At 35.9% G+C, this 18,735-nt stretch overlaps 1 protein-coding gene across 1 annotated transcript; it reads left to right on the top strand.

Moving 5' to 3' along the window:
- Window positions 1-15,045: 15,045 nt before the first annotated feature.
- Window positions 15,046-16,665, top strand: LOC123667570 (ATP-dependent DNA helicase pif1-like). Its single transcript, XM_045601451.1, has 2 exons — window positions 15,046-15,595; window positions 15,920-16,665. Exons 1-2 carry the CDS (start codon window positions 15,046-15,048, stop codon window positions 16,663-16,665), a joined length of 1,296 nt encoding a protein of 431 aa, XP_045457407.1.
- The last annotated feature ends 2,070 nt before the right edge of the window (window positions 16,666-18,735 follow it).

The following is an 18,735-nucleotide window of genomic DNA, read 5'->3' as shown; positions in this document are numbered from 1 at the left end:
AACAGCCGTTGGGGGCAGTAGCCTGTCAGACACAACACCCGTCTGGTCGGAGGATCCTGCCTTTTCGATGGCAGGCGAAGAACTTCAAGCCCTTTCCTTCACCACCAAAGTGGTTTTACACAAACTACAGAAGAATAGAACAACTACAATAGTAGCTAAAATTTTTATTGAAAATTTTATTTTACGGTACGGAATTCCAAGAGAAATAGCTAGTGATAGAAGTACAGAGTTTGTTTCTAACGTAATTTCAGAGATGTGTAACCTTTTGAATATAAAATAAACAATAGCATCAGCCTATCATCATCAAAGTATCGGAGCTTTAGAGAGCATACAGTGTTAGGTTCTTATTTACGAATACAAAAAAATAATCACCCGTCATCTTGGAGTTCATGGTTACCATATTGGAGTTTTTGATATAATACTACTGTTCATTACGAAACGAAATATACTCCATATGAGTTAGTTTTTGGACATTTATGTAGAATACCAAGCAACTTATGTCAAAAAGTGGAACCATTGTATAATTTCGATAATTATGTAGCTATTTGAATTTAAGTATCGATCGCAAAAAGCTCAAAATGATGCGAGAAATAATTTAATTAAAAGTAAAGAGACAAGAAAAAATAATTACGATAAGTCAATTGATCCAATTGTGTACAACCCAGGTGATTTCTTGTTATTGAAAAATGAAACCGGCAGTAAATTAGATACTTTGTACTTTTTTTTTTATAATCTAGACCTCCGATATGTGTGGTCGGAGACTGTATTTGCTAGCTACTCTTTCATACCAGTTCTCGCTTTCATGCCTCTCGTACTTCCATGCTGCATACTTTTTCTTTCTCACATTCATCACCTTTCTCACACAGGTGGGTTCCCACTAGTTTAGAGGCCTAACTTTGATTTCTGGCTACCTTTACTTAATGCTTAACTAAACGGGTAAATAATTGGACACATATTTTCTTTTCACAGTTTTGTTTTACAGGGTTCATTGAGTTTTTACGTAAGAAGTACTAAAAATTTATTGTCTTAATGATACGTATGATCATTATTACAATTATTTCCATCTTAATTCATCGTATTTCGACAACGCTATGTTATATTACATTTGAGGGGCTTAAACTATTCTTATTTTATGTTAACATTTTTATTCTTTAATAATTTGATTTCGAGATTTCGATCATTCCAATCTACTTTAATTTATTTTATAAAGAAAAAATAAAATATTTTATCTTACATACTATTATCTTAGTCTATGCTTATGACCCGACTGCCAAGGAAGGGTTATGTTTTTTGCGCGTATCTTGTATGTATGTATGTATGTAATATTCTTTACTACCTCATAATTATTTCCAGAACCACTGAACGGATTTACATAATTGAGGTATCGTTAGGTTCGTCTTAGCTGCCCAAGTGTTCTTAGATAGCTGACATTTAAAAAAATCAAACATGGCGGCTGCGCGAAGCCATTGTAGTTAATGAAAAAAAAAAATTCTCGAGTACTACAATATGGGTATCAAATTGAAGGGCACAATACAAGGATTTTAAAAAGGTATATCATGATTATTATTACCGTAATACTAATAAAGAAATACAATATTAAAGTTTAAAAATGTGGACTTTGCTCTTTCCCACGCCTATGCCATGCCAAAATGCCAAACTCGCCTCCTAATCCTTTGTGTGCATATTGAATTTTTATCTTGTTCCAGCTTTTTCAGTTGATTTTCTATTAGTTGTTCTTCACGCAGGCGGGTTTTTAAGCTATTGCATAGCTTCTATCGCGGGCCTTGAGCGCGAAGACCGAATCCAGAAATTCCGTAACGAAAAAACCTCACGATCCCCACTCCGACGGGCACGGAGGTGTGGCTTGAAGGCCGTGCATCGTCTAACGTCTTGACTAGCCCGTTGGCGCAGTTTGTAGTGACCCTGCTTTCTGCTTCGAGGTTTGTGGGTTCGATTCCCACCCCGAGTCTGGGTGTAATATAAATATTTATTTATATATTTATATATGTATTATTTATAAGTATGTTTATCGAAAAAAAAAATATGTAGCTATATATACCAGTCGGCTGTTACCTATAACACAAGCATTAAGTTGCTTACTTTAGGAACAGATGACCGTGTGTGTGTAATAAAAAAAATAATAAAAAAAAAACGTCGTTTCAGTTCGGCAATCTTCGACACGGCGTTGTGTGCATGCGTTAAGTCGCAAACTTATGTTTCTTATTTCAGTTATCATAAACCTATAGTTTCAATGATAAATATTCCTGAATAACCAACAGCTACTGTAAAATAATAAAACCCACATGTATTGTAAAATAATAAAAATATTTTAAATAATATTAACTTTTTATTTATTTAATAAAAGAAAAAAATTTGTTTTCTTATCGGTCACCACGCTCAAAAAGTGTAACTTGAATTAATATCAAAGAAAAAGAAATACTGCATAAATAAAATAAATAAATAATTATAATTGCATAAGTTGATACAAAATGCTATGCAATAGCTTTACCGCGGCAGTCCCCGAGTGCCACATGTCTTTTTTTTTTAATTATTTTTAAATTAACATTTTTATTTCTTTTGTAATTTTTATTTCAAGTTTTCTTTTATTCCAATTTTACTATTTTAATTGGTTTTATCAAAACAAAAATTATTTTATCTTACATACTATTGTCTTAATCTATTCTTATTTTATCTTTACACTCTTATTTCTTTTATAATTTAATTTCGAGTATACATGTTTTTAATCTAAGCTTAATGCTAATAGTTTGACAACTTTTACTTAATCCTATTTACATCTACTTATTCTATGCTATCGTTTTATATCCTAATGATATAAACATAGCGTGTTTGCCTGACTTCCTAATAGAGAGCAACCCATTTATTTGCCGTGGTTTTTGCTGGGATTTGTATCCGTTATCCAACTACAGACCCTTTGTAATCTACAGATGCCATATAACCCAAAACGGCGAAGTCCTGTGCAGGAGTCGGTGGCCGTGCACTCCCCTCTTGCTCTGCTGGAGTCTTGTTTCGCAACAAACATACAGGTTTCTTCCGAAGCCAGGACCCCCGCAGAGTGTCTCGCGCGTATGTAGCCAGGGAATGGAGACTGCTTGCTGGCACGCCACTGCGCTGACCATCGTGCCCTCAGGAGTACGCGACTGGTGACCGCGCTAGCTCGTCCCATTTGTTCCTAACTGGGCAGTCACTGCTGAAGGCGTTGTGGTCCAACTTGTCCAGTTTCGCTCTTCGGCAGTTCCTGCAGGAGGGCGAGACGGCCTGCGCCCAGTCCGTGCACTCCATCTTCAGATGCTTACCGCCACAGTGGCTGCACACGTCGACCAACTCCACACAGAACTTCCTGCTGTGCCCGTAGCCCAGGCATCGGGAGCACTGGACCAACGGGGACTGGTCCTCAGCCCGCACCCTCTGGAGGTCGATATGGACGTATACTTTTCGGGTAATCCTATCCCAGAGGGCGGGCGACGTCTCCAGAACCACGTCGGCCGCGTGCGAATTTTTAGCCCTTCGCCTGTAACGGACCCTAGCCCTACCGGTCTCCTGGTCGAGGCCGTCAAATAACTCCCGATTCTGGTTCCTCAGGGCCTTCAGCACGTCCTCGTCAGTATTAACTGAGGAGACGCCCCTCAGAACCAGAAGCCAAACCAGGGTCCCTGTTACTGACCTCCTCGACCAGGAGGCCCTTACCTTTCTCTTCCACTCTCATTCTTGCCTTACTCCTCTCCTCTTTTGTGCTAAAGGCCATTACTATTTTCCTATATTTTGCCTTGCGCACCTTTTCCACCTTTAACCACCCCTCCTTGGCCTCGATCGTTTCTCTTAATTGAATGAGGACCTCCTCACCCGTCAACTCTTCATTCGTCGATGTGACCACTAACGAGTGTGATGCAACTGGTCTCCTCGGCGGAGATCCAGCCGCAGCGACGCTCGCGTACGTACTCTGCGCAACGACCACCTGTTCTTCCTTGCTGTTGATACTTTGTACTTAGGACCGTATGTTGTAATTGAAGATTTACGTCCTAATGTAAAAATAAACATGAATGGAAAAACTGTAATTGTTCATAAAGGAATAGCTAAAAGGAATAGCTTTTAATTTTAATTTGTATTATTTTAAGATAAACATAATATAGTATGATTAAGTAACTAAGTGTATATGTTTAAAAAAATGTATCTGATAATTTTTTTTTACCCTTATGGTGATGTAGTGTGTAACTATATTATATAGTCTTAAGTTAGTATTAAACCAATGTATATTATAAGAATAAAGTGGGAAAACTCGAGTTAAGCGGACGTGTTTTAATTACCTACCATGGCTACTACTGTACTATACTAACACTATACAATACTGTCTTAACAATCCGAATTTTTTCCGATTCCCGCGCGTAGAGATGAACAATTTTAGCACGGAGCGGTAACGTCGAAAATGTATCGACAAAAATATCGTTATTTAGTGACGTCAGAGGCAAAGAGCAACACGTCAGAGGTAACGTTATAATTCTATTTATCGGTATTTTATAATGGTAACGTTACTAAGCTACTACTACATGTGGTCTAATCACAGAAATCTAAATAATATTGACTTATTATTTAGATTTCTGTGGGTCTAATATACAGAAGTACAAACTACAAAGCCCGAAATATAATTATTAAATTGTTTGTATGAAGAAAAAAAGTATGAAAAAAAATACACTTAATTGTCAAAATTTATAAACCTAGATCAAAATGTGTTTTCAGATCAAAATATTTTTCAAAATATTAACTGGCCAATTTTGATTTTGAAGAAACGGGGATGACAACGAGTAGGCAACACTGATTCTGTTTATTAATCGTGCTGTCAGTGTAGGTATCTTACGTCATTCCTATATAAAATTCCTAAATGAAGTCGGCTTTAATGCCGGCATCTTGATCTAGCCGGCATCGAAAGTTTAGTCTTAACAAAGTCTTATTCAATATTTCATTGTTATTAATACAATAAACGAAGCAAAGATTTTTTTACCATAACAGAGGATTTATTCCAATCGGTAATGTTTTAAGGTTTATTACTTTCCAGTTTTTGTATCTTAAGGTGCTTTTAGTTGTTTTAAAATGTTTTATGGTTGACATTATCGTTATTATATTATTATAAAATAACAAACACCTGTTTTCATTGAAGACTGTAAGCTTATATTCTAATAATACATCGAAATATGAGCGCACCCACAGTGGTTCAAGGTGGGGCGTTTGCCTCTGCCTTGCTATGAAATTTATTTAAAAATATTATTCTTCGTACATAATACAAAAACCAAAAATAAACTTAGTATAATTAAAAATTTGAAATGATGATGAACTTGAAAAGTAAATTTTGAGTAGATTTAGCCCAAATATCCGAAGATATTATTGAAATGCTACACCATTTCAATAATATCTTACAGATAGATAGTGTAGGTGAAAAAAAATCAGTACACTAAAATGATTTTAATTTACATACATTTACGTGTGGATATGTGCATGCATCAAAAAGGAAGGCGAAATTTTTTACTTATTTCAGCATACAAAACAGCCTGAAAAACGTGTGTGATTATTATATTGAATACGAAACGTCATACAATGTTTTCAATTTAACCTTAGAAGCCTAATCCATTATAAACTTATACAAAGCCATAATGTTTGTCTCAGAAGTGTACATATATAAATAACAGTCTTTGTATAAAATACACGTGTTTTAAGACTATTATTTAACTGAAATATAAGATCAGGGCGTAAGTTTCATAATAGAACACACTTTTATTAGTTAAAACTATAATTACAGATATATGTTACAATGAAATAAAAAAAAATTAACATAAATTCAAACAAATACTTAGAAAATACTTTGTAATAATTGACTGAACAAAAAAAAAAGTTTTTTAGACTATCTTAATGTTCATTACTTAAGCCGTAGTAGCAGTAACTTTTACAAGCATTTGTTTTACATTTTCTCGTAAAGTTCTTTTCAAAGTCCAGAGTTTCAAGTCTCTTGTCCATCAAGGGGGTAGCCAAATTTGTTTCGAGTTTCTTCACACATTCTGGTCTAGACTATGTTCATAACAATACTTTGTTATAGTTCTGTGAGACAAATGAGCTTATATTAGATTGTCAATTAATTTTAAAATTAGTATTTTATTGATAGAATTTTATATAAAATCATAGTCATGTGTAAAACCCTTCATTTTTAATTATATCCTATATACTTACAAAAAACTATCTTAATGATTCTTTACCAGTTAAGTACAATAGAAAACACTATGTCAATAAGCCACTAAATCTAATCTAATATATAAAATTCTCGTGTGGCAGTGTTTGTAGTTAAACTCCTCTGAAACGGCTTGACCGATTCTTATGAAATTTTGTGTGCATATTGGGTAGGTCTGCGAATCAAACAACATCTTATTTTTCATACCCCTAAGTTAAAAGGGGAGGGAGGGGGGATTAAGGGGGTTTGTAACATATATGGCAAAACAACGTTTGCGGGGTCAGCTAGTAATTGTATAAAAATTCAAATATAAACCTAAATAATTGAATAATTGTCAAATTTTATTAAAGACTAGCTGTGCCTGTGACTTCGTCCATGTGGAATTAAAAAAATATATTGTCAGTTTGCAAAGTTACAAAATTAATAAATTTCTAAAATAAAAGTAGCCTGAGTTACTCCTTATTACATCACCTATCCGCCAGTGAAAGTCCTGTCAAAATCGGTCCAGCCGTTTCAGGGATTAACCAGAACAAACAAACAGACATCACCATCAGTTGAGCCTATCGCAGTCCACTGCTGGACATAGGCCTCCACAAGTTTGCGCCAAAAATGACGTGACCTCATGTTTTTCCCATAGTCACCACGCTGTGCAGGCAGGTTGGTGACTGCAGGGCTGACTTTGACGCACCAAACAAAAAGACAGACAAAAATTGTTAAAAATGTTATTTTGCAAATGTACCATGTATACGTACATACAGCCATATGCATTTAGTACAAAGCGGTTATTTTAAAATTACAAACAGACACTTCAATTTTATCTATTTGTATAGATTAAAAAAACTAAAGGCTTAAATATATCTTTTTCATTCAGAAACTATGGCACCCCTTGTGGTGGAAGGTGAGGCTTTGGGCGAGATACATCGGAACTACAATAAGATAGTTAACGAAACCACTCTAGAAGTGATCCCAGACATTAATTACGAGGAGCCTGATCTAGACAATCTTTTAAGAATTGACATTGCTTGTAGAAACAGAAATGTGGACTATGTTATCAAAGTGCTCCAGTGTGAAGACATGCTCTACGTGTCGCGAGCCATCAAACGAGCCACTTGGATCATAACCGACTCACAATATGCAGACATCGTCAATCCTAAACACCTCATCGAACAGCTGTCTCTCAAGATGATGACGAAGGCCTTCAACAAACTCCTTCTGCACGTAAGATTGAATCTGAAGGATGAAAAGCGCGTCGAAGAATTCTTCGACTATTATGAGGAGAAAGATTTGCAAACAGCTTTCAAGTGGTTGCCTCATTGTTCAATTCAATTTACAGAGACCATTGTACAAAAACATGTCCGAGTAATTCCAACACCTATAATTATAAGACTTTGCGAAAAATCGATTACGATTCTCGATGTGTACATGCGTCACAGCGTGTCTTACTACAAACGTGACGTGTTAGCGGCGACCATTTTCCTTTTGAAGAAGAATATGGACAAATATTTGGACATCGTGGAGGCCTCAGGATCTTACACAGCGCTTACGTTCGGACCGAAAGCTACTAGATTAATCATGAAAAAGTGCAGCGAGAGAGTTATGAAAAATCTTGAAAAATATGCTGGGAATATCCACGTGCCAACATTTGTTAAGTTTATTAAACGGGAAGACATAAAAGATTTTCTAAAAACGAATAAAAAAAATAAGAAATTACGTTCGTGGTTTACGTACAACAACATAAAGCCTTTCCTCAGCCGTCTGCCCATTGAGGATCGCTTCGAGTTCATTAAAGACGCGTTCGTTGAGAACAAGCAAGAAGATGAACTTGAAGAACTTGAAGATGGACTTGATGATGATATTAGTTATTGTTGTGCTACGTCGAGTCGTATTGAATCGTCTTCGAAAAATGTATATCGTTGGTACGTGTACGCACCTTTCAAAACTGCTTTTGTGGATTTAAAGAAACTGATCCGGACAGAATCGAAGCCTACAGAGAGAACGTCCATGTTCGGAGTGATGCTGACATGCGCCGGTAAGGATATGAAGAACATACGCACACTTCTGAAATATTATCGAGAGAACCATATAAATGAGCCATTTAAATTCAAAGTACAGTTCGTCAATCTTGTTATTAGTTACACGAACACTCACAGGTTCGACACGGAGACGTGGGGATATTTGAACGACTTGTTCAGCAGCATGGACGTGTACACCGAATCTGACAAGCCCGACCAAAACTGCGTCAAGTCGATTCTACTGCACAACGTTGTTCACAACGAGACCGTACCCGATATCATCGAAAAGAAATTTAACTTTGACACTTTTAAAACGAGTCAGAAGAAGTTATCAGAAGAGGAAAAAGAAAAACTATTTTCCTATTTATTTAAATATCTAATATCGAAACTTGATTCCATTAAAATAAGTGACAAAAAAGAATTTAGTGATGCTGTCGATGTGTTGAAGAGTCTGTAAAATCTTCTCGTCGCTTGGGATAAGGAACTTCAAGACTTCCCAGTAATATTGGGTAAAGTGAAAGATATCATTCAGATCGGTCTGAAGAATAAATGGGATGAAGACGTTTCGATGGTGTACAACATTAAAAACTCCTGGCGGAAGCTTCTATTTTCAGAATCGATTGTTTTGAATCCCACTCAAGAGGCTTGTGTTAATGCTCTTAAACACGGCCCGGAACTGTTAAGAACTTACAAAAATGAAGTAGAATCACTGTGTCTGAAGAACAATAAACTAATTATTAATTTTCTCAAAAAAGTACGCATTTACTGGTCACAGTCACTAGCTAAAGATTATAAAATTTTATTTCTCAATAAATTAGACCAAAAGATGACATATAAAGCTGCAATCGTTGGACTCTGTACGTTACTTTCGCGAAATGATCTCTCAAATTTACTGCATAAATATGTCCCGAGTGAGTATAAAATTGACTGGAGTCAGCCGGATGATATGGAGCTCAACCTTCGCAAGCAAATCGCTTCGAGTCTGCACCTCGCAAGGCCTCAACCTTCCCTTGCCGCTGTTCTGTTGTTCGCTAAAGGAGACTACCTACAATTCGTGCTTCCTTCGTTAAATGCAATTCTTTACAACATGAGTAGCGTCCAGACTCGTGAATATCTGACCCCGCTGTTAGATGCGCCAGTGTCCTTACGGAAACACGGTATTCGAACCGCTTTTGCCAAACTCAAACGCGACGAACTAAAGAAGATGTTCTCGGAGATTTGGGTAACCAATAAAAACAGCAGTATTCGAGCGGCTATCTTCATCCAAACTTTAGATTTTCTGTGTAAACAAAATGAACCGTCGGCTGCAAGAGAAGTGTGGGAGCTACTTAGTGTGTTTATTGATAACTTAACGTTTGAAGAAGATAAAAGTATATACACTAAACTAAGCGAAATTGAAAAGATACCCATGTCAGTACGGCCGGAGTTCTGGATAAAGAGCTACAAATTTCTGAAGTCATTGCCTCCCAAAGCTAGTGGCGCTGACCTCCTGGGTCGCTTGAGAAACAACATGGACGTCTTGATAGAATTCCTCGATGTTGATTTTATTACGGAGTTATTTTTAGAATCGTTCGATGAGAACTTCAGTACTAAACGTTACGATTACCAATATTTAGTTGCAGAATTTTTACTTTCAACGAAGAACAAAGAAGCGCATGTTACACGCTATAACAAAGTGCTTGTCCCAATATTGGATCGCGCTTTCAATATGTGGAACAAAACCCACAAAGATACCAATTACGTTAAAGAAAATCTGCAAGGAATATTATCGTATTTATACTCACGTTTCGATAAGGTTGTCTTGGAGAAAGAAATGTTTCTTCCTGTTTACACGTTTACGGACATATTGAAAAGGATTAATGAGAATTTATCAGTAGAAGAAAACTATGTGATTGCAACAACACAGAAATTGTCACTGGATGTTGTAAGAACAATAGATAAAATTTTAAAAAGAGACCAGGCAGCAAAATGTTCGATATCGGAATCTGCTAAAGAGAACGATAATGATAAATTCCGAGCAGTGTATGCTGAAACAGCGGCGGAGCTGGGCAAGCTCTGCGTGGAGTACTTGAAAGAAGACGTCGCGAGCACTTTCCCATCCATCTACAAACTCTTTGCTAAGGCTTTTGACAACATATTTAGTAACTTTAATTTTAATGGAGTTGACGAAATGAATGCTTTGAAACCCTTCCTTGAGTTCAAAGATTTTATTCCGGGATATCTCTTCGTGCTGGAATCTCTTCCGAAATACCTTCACGAAGATAATGGGAAGCCATTAAAGTCAGAATTGTTGAGAGACATCAGCACACATCCGTCTAAAGAAATTAAAATGCATTATAATTTGTATTTATTAGACGATTAATACTTTAAGTTTTTCTTTTTGCATTTTATAAGATCACTAATATTGAAGTTAGTCATCTACAAACTAACTATAAAAAAAATGATTGATATGCTTATAAAGTTAATATTACTAAATTAGAAATTAAAGGCAAATATAAAAAAAAAAGCTGTAAAAAATATTCATGGAATTGCTGATTAAATTAGCGGATTCAAAATAAAATATTGTCTGATAGGTATTTGAAGTAGAAGACTACAGCAAAGTAGTTTTGTAATGGCAAATTGCTTTGCAAATTATTTAACAATCTGTGATTAAAACAAGTTATTCTGATGCATTAAATGCTTTTATACGAGTGTTTCATAATCGATGTTTTAAACATATATTTTTATAAAGTTTTAACGTTTTTTTAGTATTTATGAGCACAAGTATTGTTTTTACTTTTGCATTTTAATGTAACACAAGTCAATAAACGATTATAAAAATATGTCAGTATTTTTATTACCCAATTTAGACTTTTTTACCCGACTGCAATGGAAGGGTTATGTTATCCGGATCCGGATAGAACTATCTGGAATTCAATAGCCCAGATAAAAACAGATAAAAATTTATGAAAATAGCATGAAAATTTTGGGATCAACACAAACACAAAAGTTTACAACTTCCCATACAAATCATCGTTTTTTATTTGGAATTTTCAGCAGAGATACCTAATATACAGTCGGAGGCATGAAATTGAAAGATAAGTCAAATCATTCTCTTTTTGTGCATGTCACATGGCATTGTGGCTACCTACCACATCGAACCATTATTACTTAAGTAGTAATAGTAATTCAATGAGGCTTCAAGATAACTTACCTGATACCGATACCTTTACCATTTAACCTTACCGATACCTTTACCATTTAACCTTACCGATACCTTTACCATTTAACCTTACCGATACCTTTACCGTAAAAATACCTTCACCATTCATAACCTCAACCATTACCATTACCAAGAAGCATTGACGTGTCCGTGAAACAGAAAGCACATAGCTCTGAAAAGAGCTGTTTTAATGTCCGTGAAACAAGATTGTTAGCTCTGAAAAGAACTGTTGGAAAATAGCACAGCACACCATGCAAGCGGATGCACCAGCAATCACATGCACAGATCTTCACAGAAGTCTTCAAGCTAACTTGCACGTATTCTTCATGTATATCTTCACGAAGTACAATCACGCCGCCGCCGAGAAAAGTACACGTCAGAGATCCGTTCGCCGCGCCGATCGCCGCCGAAAAGGGCGAGACGCGGGAACGTATGATCTATTTATAGATATCGCTCCGCGCTACCGTGCCTCCGACTCGCGACGAAGCGCACGAGTAATCGACAGCGGCACGCGCGGGGAAAAAGAGAGCCACGCGCGAGAAAGAGACGCAAAGCCTAGACAATGAACATCTGCGATTGGTCATAAAAAGTTATCGACTATTGTTATACTTACCTTTTTATTGTTAATTATTTTATATATATATCACCATTTTTTATACAAATATATTCGATCGACACCTTCTGATCAAGACTTTCATTTCGACACAACAATAGTCCCTAAAGTGGTGACCCCGAACAGTCCCTAAAGCATGTCATGCATGCACAAAGAGAGAATTGTACCAATTATACCTATTTTTATCTTGTTTCTCAGTAGTGAGATGTTACAGGCTGAATCAAAAACACAGATGGTCACATATCTGAGAGTTATTTGTATATTTGAGTAACTATGCGGACAGTTCTGGGTGTCCCCCTACATCCTGGTGGACCTTATACCACACAAGTCATGCGTCACCTCCTATGTTCGCCTGTCAGACTCGATACTAAAGGTGCTCAAGAAGTATAATGCCAGTAATTAAGGCTCTTTTTAACCGACTTCCAAAAAAGGAGGTGGTTCTCAATTCGATTGTATTTTTTTTATGTTTGTTACATCAGAACTTTTGACTGGGTGAAGCGGTTTCGACAAATTTTCTTTTAATCGAAAGGTGGTGTGTGCCAATTGGTCCCATTTAAATTTATTTGAGATCTAACAGCTACTTTTCGAGCTATATCTAATAATACGTTTTTACTTGACGCTTTTTTCGTCGACCTACGTTGTATTATACCGCATAACTTTCTACTGGATAAAACGATTTTAAAACGATGAAAGGAGATATCCCCAGTTTAGTACCATGATAAGAAAACCAGGATCTGATGATGGGATCCCAGAGAAATCGAGGAAAACTCTTGAAAATCCGCAATAACTTTTTACTGGGTGTACCGATTTTGATATTTCTTTTTTTGTTGGAAAGAAGATATCCCTAGTTTAGTACCATAATAAGAAAATCAGGATCTGATGATGGGATCCCAGAGAAATCGAGGGAAATTCTTAAAAATCCGCAATAACTTTTTACTGGGTGTACCGATTTTAATAATTTTTAATTTAATCGAAAGCTGATGTTTGTCATGTGGTCACATATAAATTTTATTGAGATCTGATAACTACTTTTGAGTAATCTTTGATAACTTGTAGTTACTTGACTGTTTTTTCGTCGATCTACGTTGTATCACTCTTCGATGTAATTGAAGTCGGTTTTTTTTTTCGTTTGCGAGCAAACACAATTATGTACATACTGTATATGCATTTTATTACTCTATTTTTACTTCAAATAACCACAATTGTTTTTCTTCCTTTATTTCATTACATCTGTACCATCTATACTTATTATAAAAATAAGTCCCCCGGCCGCGTCTTTCTGTCCTCCTGTCTGTCCTCCTGTCTGTCTGAACGCGATAAACTCGAAAACTACTGAACGGATTTTTATACGGTTTTCAACAATAGAAAGAGTAATTCTTGAGGAAGGTTTAGGTATATAATTTATTATGCTTTTATGTAAATTAGCTGAAATACGGCGACAAATGTTGAAGAGGTCGCAAAAAATCTCGCCAAATGGGAACTTTCCACGCGAACGCCGCGTAAACTAGCAAAGATACAGTTAAGTAATGTACTAGAGAATTCAAAATCTATAAAAATGCTACAAAAAAGTCCGCGATAGCATATCTCTATCTCTTACGGTTGACTTACAATAACCACTTTTATGTTAACATTTTTAATTAAAAACATTACGTTATTTTCAAAGCTATTTTCTTTAGTTCGGTATTAATCCTTATCCAAATGAATATGTTAGTTAGCTTAGTCATTTAATGCAGATTAAAATTGCTCTTTACACTAAATCAATCAGATGAATAGTTTTTGAGATATCGTTGTTAGAAGTAATTAGTAGCGAAACATTTTTAATGCTTGGCGAGCATTGAGATGCCTACGGCGAGTCCATCCCCTCTGCCCCGCATCGCTCGACCGCCTGCTCAAGCTATATAAACCGGGCGATGTAGCGCGCGATCTGCCATAGTAAACAGACTTTGGTAGCAACTGATTACTGAACGCATTGCGTATATCGACTGTCATCGGCTTACTACGGGTATTGCTGTTCGGCATTAAATCTTGCTATTGGTTCCTATTATTATGCTATTGTTAGTTTTAATTAATTATTTTCATACTTAGTAGGTGGTGTAAGAAACCTTTCAGTTTACTTTCTTCTTTTCGTTTGGTTATTTCGTTACTTTTTAAATAACCAAGTACCTTACTTTTCCGTACTTGGTTGCTATAAATAGATTTTTGTAAATAATTTTCGTGAGTCTATTTAAGTTCATGTATATTCCTTAATTAATTATTTTCATACTTAGTAGGTGGTGTAAGAAACCTTTCAGTTTACTTTCTTCTTTTCGTTTGGTTCTTTCGTTACTTTTTAAATAACCAAGTACTTTACTTTTCCGTACTTAGTTGTTATAAATAGATTTTTGTAAATAATTTTCGTGAGTCTATTTAAGTTCATGTATATTACTTTTTTGTTACTTGGGTGTTGTAGGAAAGTTGTTGTAAATAAATATTATTTAGATTCATTAAACTGTTTCTATTAAGTACCTCTTTATTCAATTTCTTATTAAACTTAGGTAGATAATCATGCCGAGAAGAAGGCCAAATATAGGACGCAGTACGTCTGCTGCTAAAAGACTTCGTTTGAATCGGAATAGTGAAAATAATGAAGAGAGAGAACTGCGTTTATCATTGGACCGTGAAAGACATATTTCGCAAAGACTGCGAGAGTCTTCTGCGGAACGTAACGCACGTTTGTCGTTGGATCGTGAAAGACATGTTTCACAAAGACTGCGCGAATCCTCTGCTGAACGTAACGTACGTTTGTCGTTGGACCGTGAAAGGTATGTTTCGCAAAGACTGCGTGAATCCTCGGCAGAACGTGATTTACGTTTGTCGTTGGATCGTGAAAGACATGTTTCACAAAAACTGCGTGAATCCTCTGCTGAACGTAACGTACGTTTGTCGTTGGACCGTGAAAGACATGTTTTACAAAGACTGCGCGAATCCTCTGCTGAACGTAACGTACAGTATGTCCGAAGATATACTGCAACGCAGACGACAAGAACTGTCATCAGATGATTTAGAGTACGACCAAAATATTTTTGATGAAGCTTTAAATGAATTAAATAAAGAGGTCGAATCTCTATCAGGTAAAAGTATAAAAGATTTTGGTTTTAACTTGCCGTTAAATTCAAATCTTTATGCAATGAACAACATCGAGGATTTACGAGAGACTGACTATGATTACACCCAACTCTTACAGACAATTCAAGATGAACATCGCTTAAATCCAGAACAAAAAATTGTTTACGACCAAATATTGTCATCAGTTAATAGTAATGAAGGGAAAATGTTCTTTCTAGATGCACCCGGGGGCACGGGTAAAACATTTATAATTAATTTATTATTAGCAAAAGTAAGGTCTGACAGAAAAATTGCTCTTGCCGTGGCGTCGTCCGGTATTGCAGCCACACTTTTGAAAGGCGGGCGAACTGCACATTCCACTTTCAAACTACCTTTAAAAATTTGCAGTGACGACGTCTCTAGCGTTTGTAACATCTCAAAACAGAGTAAAACAGGTAAATTAATGCAGGATTGTAGCTTGATTATTTGGGACGAAGCTTCCATGTCCCATAAAGCATCAGTTGAGGCATTAGACAGGACAATGCGCGATTTACGCAACAGAAATTGCCCAATGGGTGGCTGCACCGTTTTGTTTTCTGGAGACTTTCGTCAAATTTTGCCAGTCATAGCAAGGGGGACTAGAGCTGACGAAGTCAATGCATCACTCAAAAGATCTTATCTTTGGCCACATATTACAAAATGTGAACTTAATACAAATATGAGAATTTTGTCCTCCAGTGAAGACAATAAACAATTTTCAAATAACTTACTTCAAATAGGTAATGGTGCATTTCAATCCGGAAATGTTAAAATCAATCTTAGTAACCTATGTGCTTTGGTTCAAAATGTGGAAGAATTGGTTGAGACCGTATATCCCGATATTACTAATATAACTACAAAGACTTTATGTTGGTTTAAGGAAAGGGCTATATTGGCACCTACTAATGAACAGGTTGATAAAATTAATCATTTAGTTATTTCCAAGTTTGAAGCACCATCACAGATATACTATTCAGTTGATACAGTTTTGGATACCGCAGAGGCAGTACATTATCCAACTGAATTTTTGAATTCTTTAGTTCCTCCCGGAATTCCTCCACACAAGTTAATATTAAAAGTGGGTTCACCAGTGATATTACTTAGAAATTTAAATCCCCCAAAATTGTGTAATGGCACGAGACTCAAAATAGTTAAATTAAAAAACTTTCTAATCGAATGCACTATTTTAACTGGCTGTGGTACTGGTGATACTGTTTTAATTCCCAGAATACCGATGATTCCCTCCGAATTACCCTTCCAATTCAAAAGACTGCAATTTCCAATCAAATTAGCCTTTGGTATTACTATTAATAAGGCACAAGGCCAAACTTTAAAAGTTGCAGGAATAGATTTAACTGATCAATGTTTTTCTCACGGCCAGTTATATGTTGCCCTTTCAAGGGTGACATGTAAAAATAATCTGTTTGTGTTTACTAACAATCCGTCAGAAGTAATGAACGTTGTGTATAAGGAAATATTTCAATAGAAATATTCCTTATACACAACGTTTCAAGTAAAAAGTATTCACTTTTAAATATCCGGTGCCTACCTTACAGCTTCATCATCAACAATGTGTAGATATCTTTGTCATCACATATACTTCTTTATCTATACCTAAAACACTGGATGTGTCTATAATATGCGAGGAGTTATTTCAATTACTCTAGGCTCCCATCACCACATCCTGACCTGGTTACTATAGGACCAGCTGCAATGTTTACTCTTTCAAACATAATAAGAATTATCCAAGTCGATACACTGGCCTCGAATTAATAGGGAAACATAGTCATTATTGGGGAGTTTCGACGATGATATGATATACCTAATCATCGTATTTTTAAAAACAGACAAACAAGTTACACATAAAAATACCAAAATCGTCATAGGTTTGCCTATAATATTTAAGAAGTTCCTGCGATTTCACCAGGATCCCATCATCAGATCCTAACTGGACAATGGGACCACCTGCGTACGCACCATATATTAAAAAACATCCCTACGAATTGAGAACCTCCTCCATTTTTGAAGTCCGAAATCCACACGGGCGAAGCTGCGGGCGGAAGCTATCTATATAAATAAAAATGAATGTTGTTAAGCGCATAACTGGCCCACGGAAGATGTTAATACAAAAAAAAATTTACTATTGACAGAACGAAGTCTGTCCGGGCAGCTAGTATAATATAATAATAATAATATATTCTATTTCATTATAAAAAAAAAATACTTCTTTATCTACCTAATCATTACATTATTCTAATTATATTCATCTTGTTATTGTCTCAACTGATGGTTCATATTCTAGACTCAAGTTACATTAAGTTATTATCATTTCATCACCATTATTTTTACCAGAACCAATCGACTTGTGTCACCGTTGAGGAGGAGGCGGCTGCTGGAACAACGAAATAGCTGGTCCCGCCTTCTTCGCAGCTCTTCAACCCCATCACTTATGCTGTCTTGACTATGTGGAAGGGGCTAACTGTAGGTCACCCCTTCCCATACACGGTCACGTCATTTTAAGACTCCTACTGGGACTAACAATCTTAACACTGTATTCTCATAGTTTAATCTATTATTTATAAGACTCCTATTCAACCAGCCGGAGCGTACCTTTAACATTGTCACTATAATTGTTACTCTCATTATACCTGACTTTGAAATAAAAATCACATTGCATAACAATTTACTTAAAAAAAACAGTTGTATGCAATGTAAAAAAAATACATACATCATAATAATTAATTACTATACAAAAAATCGATTTTTTTTTAAATTATTATTTATAGATGACCCCTTAGTAGCAGCAGCCTTTCCCAAAGTGGGCGATAACGCCCCCTTGTAGGCGCTGCAGGCCTAAAGGTAAGAGACCCGGAAAAAAAATGGGGGTGTTGTAAGAGTTAACTTGAGCCCTGAGCGCCGCTGTGTACCTACTGCGCTCAGGTCTCAAGTTCACTCTTGCGGGTTATAGTAAGTCTCGTGGAGGATGAATGTTTAATCTCTGCAAATATAGCTAGCAATAATTAATTTAATTTGAAGTTATAGTGGTTTTTAAGTAGGTGTAAAAAATGGGGGCACTAAAAATTCTATTCTCAAAGTGGGCGGTTTAGTAACACGTCTGTAAGTGTAAAGCTTTATCTGAAAGTATCAGTTAAGAAAAGCAGTAAAACAACTTATACAATAAATGGATACTGATGAAAACTATCTCCAAATATAGAAGTAATTTATGCAAAAACATGAGTGTTAAAATCTCAAGTATAAATAAAAGCAGTACCTATCAATTAAATAAAGAAATATTCAAGCTTATAATTTTTAACTTTTTGTCAGTAAGAACATTTCGTAGAATTAAAAGTATCGTAGCTTAGTTCTTGAGGCACATAATGAAAAAAAAAATGTGTGTTTCAGCTCCAGTGGTGGAGTTAACTGTTTCAGATCAACTCTCTAAATAGGCACAAAAAAGGTTTACTAGTCTAAGAAAAATGATTAATACTTTTTAAAATGGTAAATAAACGAATTAAATAACGCCACTTATCGTGATGGCGTTATCAGAAAAAGTCGT

This window comes from Melitaea cinxia, chromosome 28 (assembly GCF_905220565.1).
Source record: "Melitaea cinxia chromosome 28, ilMelCinx1.1, whole genome shotgun sequence".
NCBI lineage: Eukaryota > Metazoa > Arthropoda > Insecta > Lepidoptera > Nymphalidae > Melitaea > Melitaea cinxia.
This window is presented reverse-complemented; position numbering and strand designations above follow the sequence as displayed.

What these genes read in the sequence shown, in the direction of transcription:
- LOC123667570 (XM_045601451.1), top strand. Translation starts at nt 15,046, where the DNA reads ATGTCCGAAGATATACTGCAACGCAGACGACAAGAACTGTCATCAGAT. An exon ending in CTCAAAACAGAGTAAAACAG is followed by an intron (nt 15,596 to 15,919) that starts GTAAATTAATGC and finishes TACTTCAAATAG; the next exon opens with GTAATGGTGCATTTCAATCC.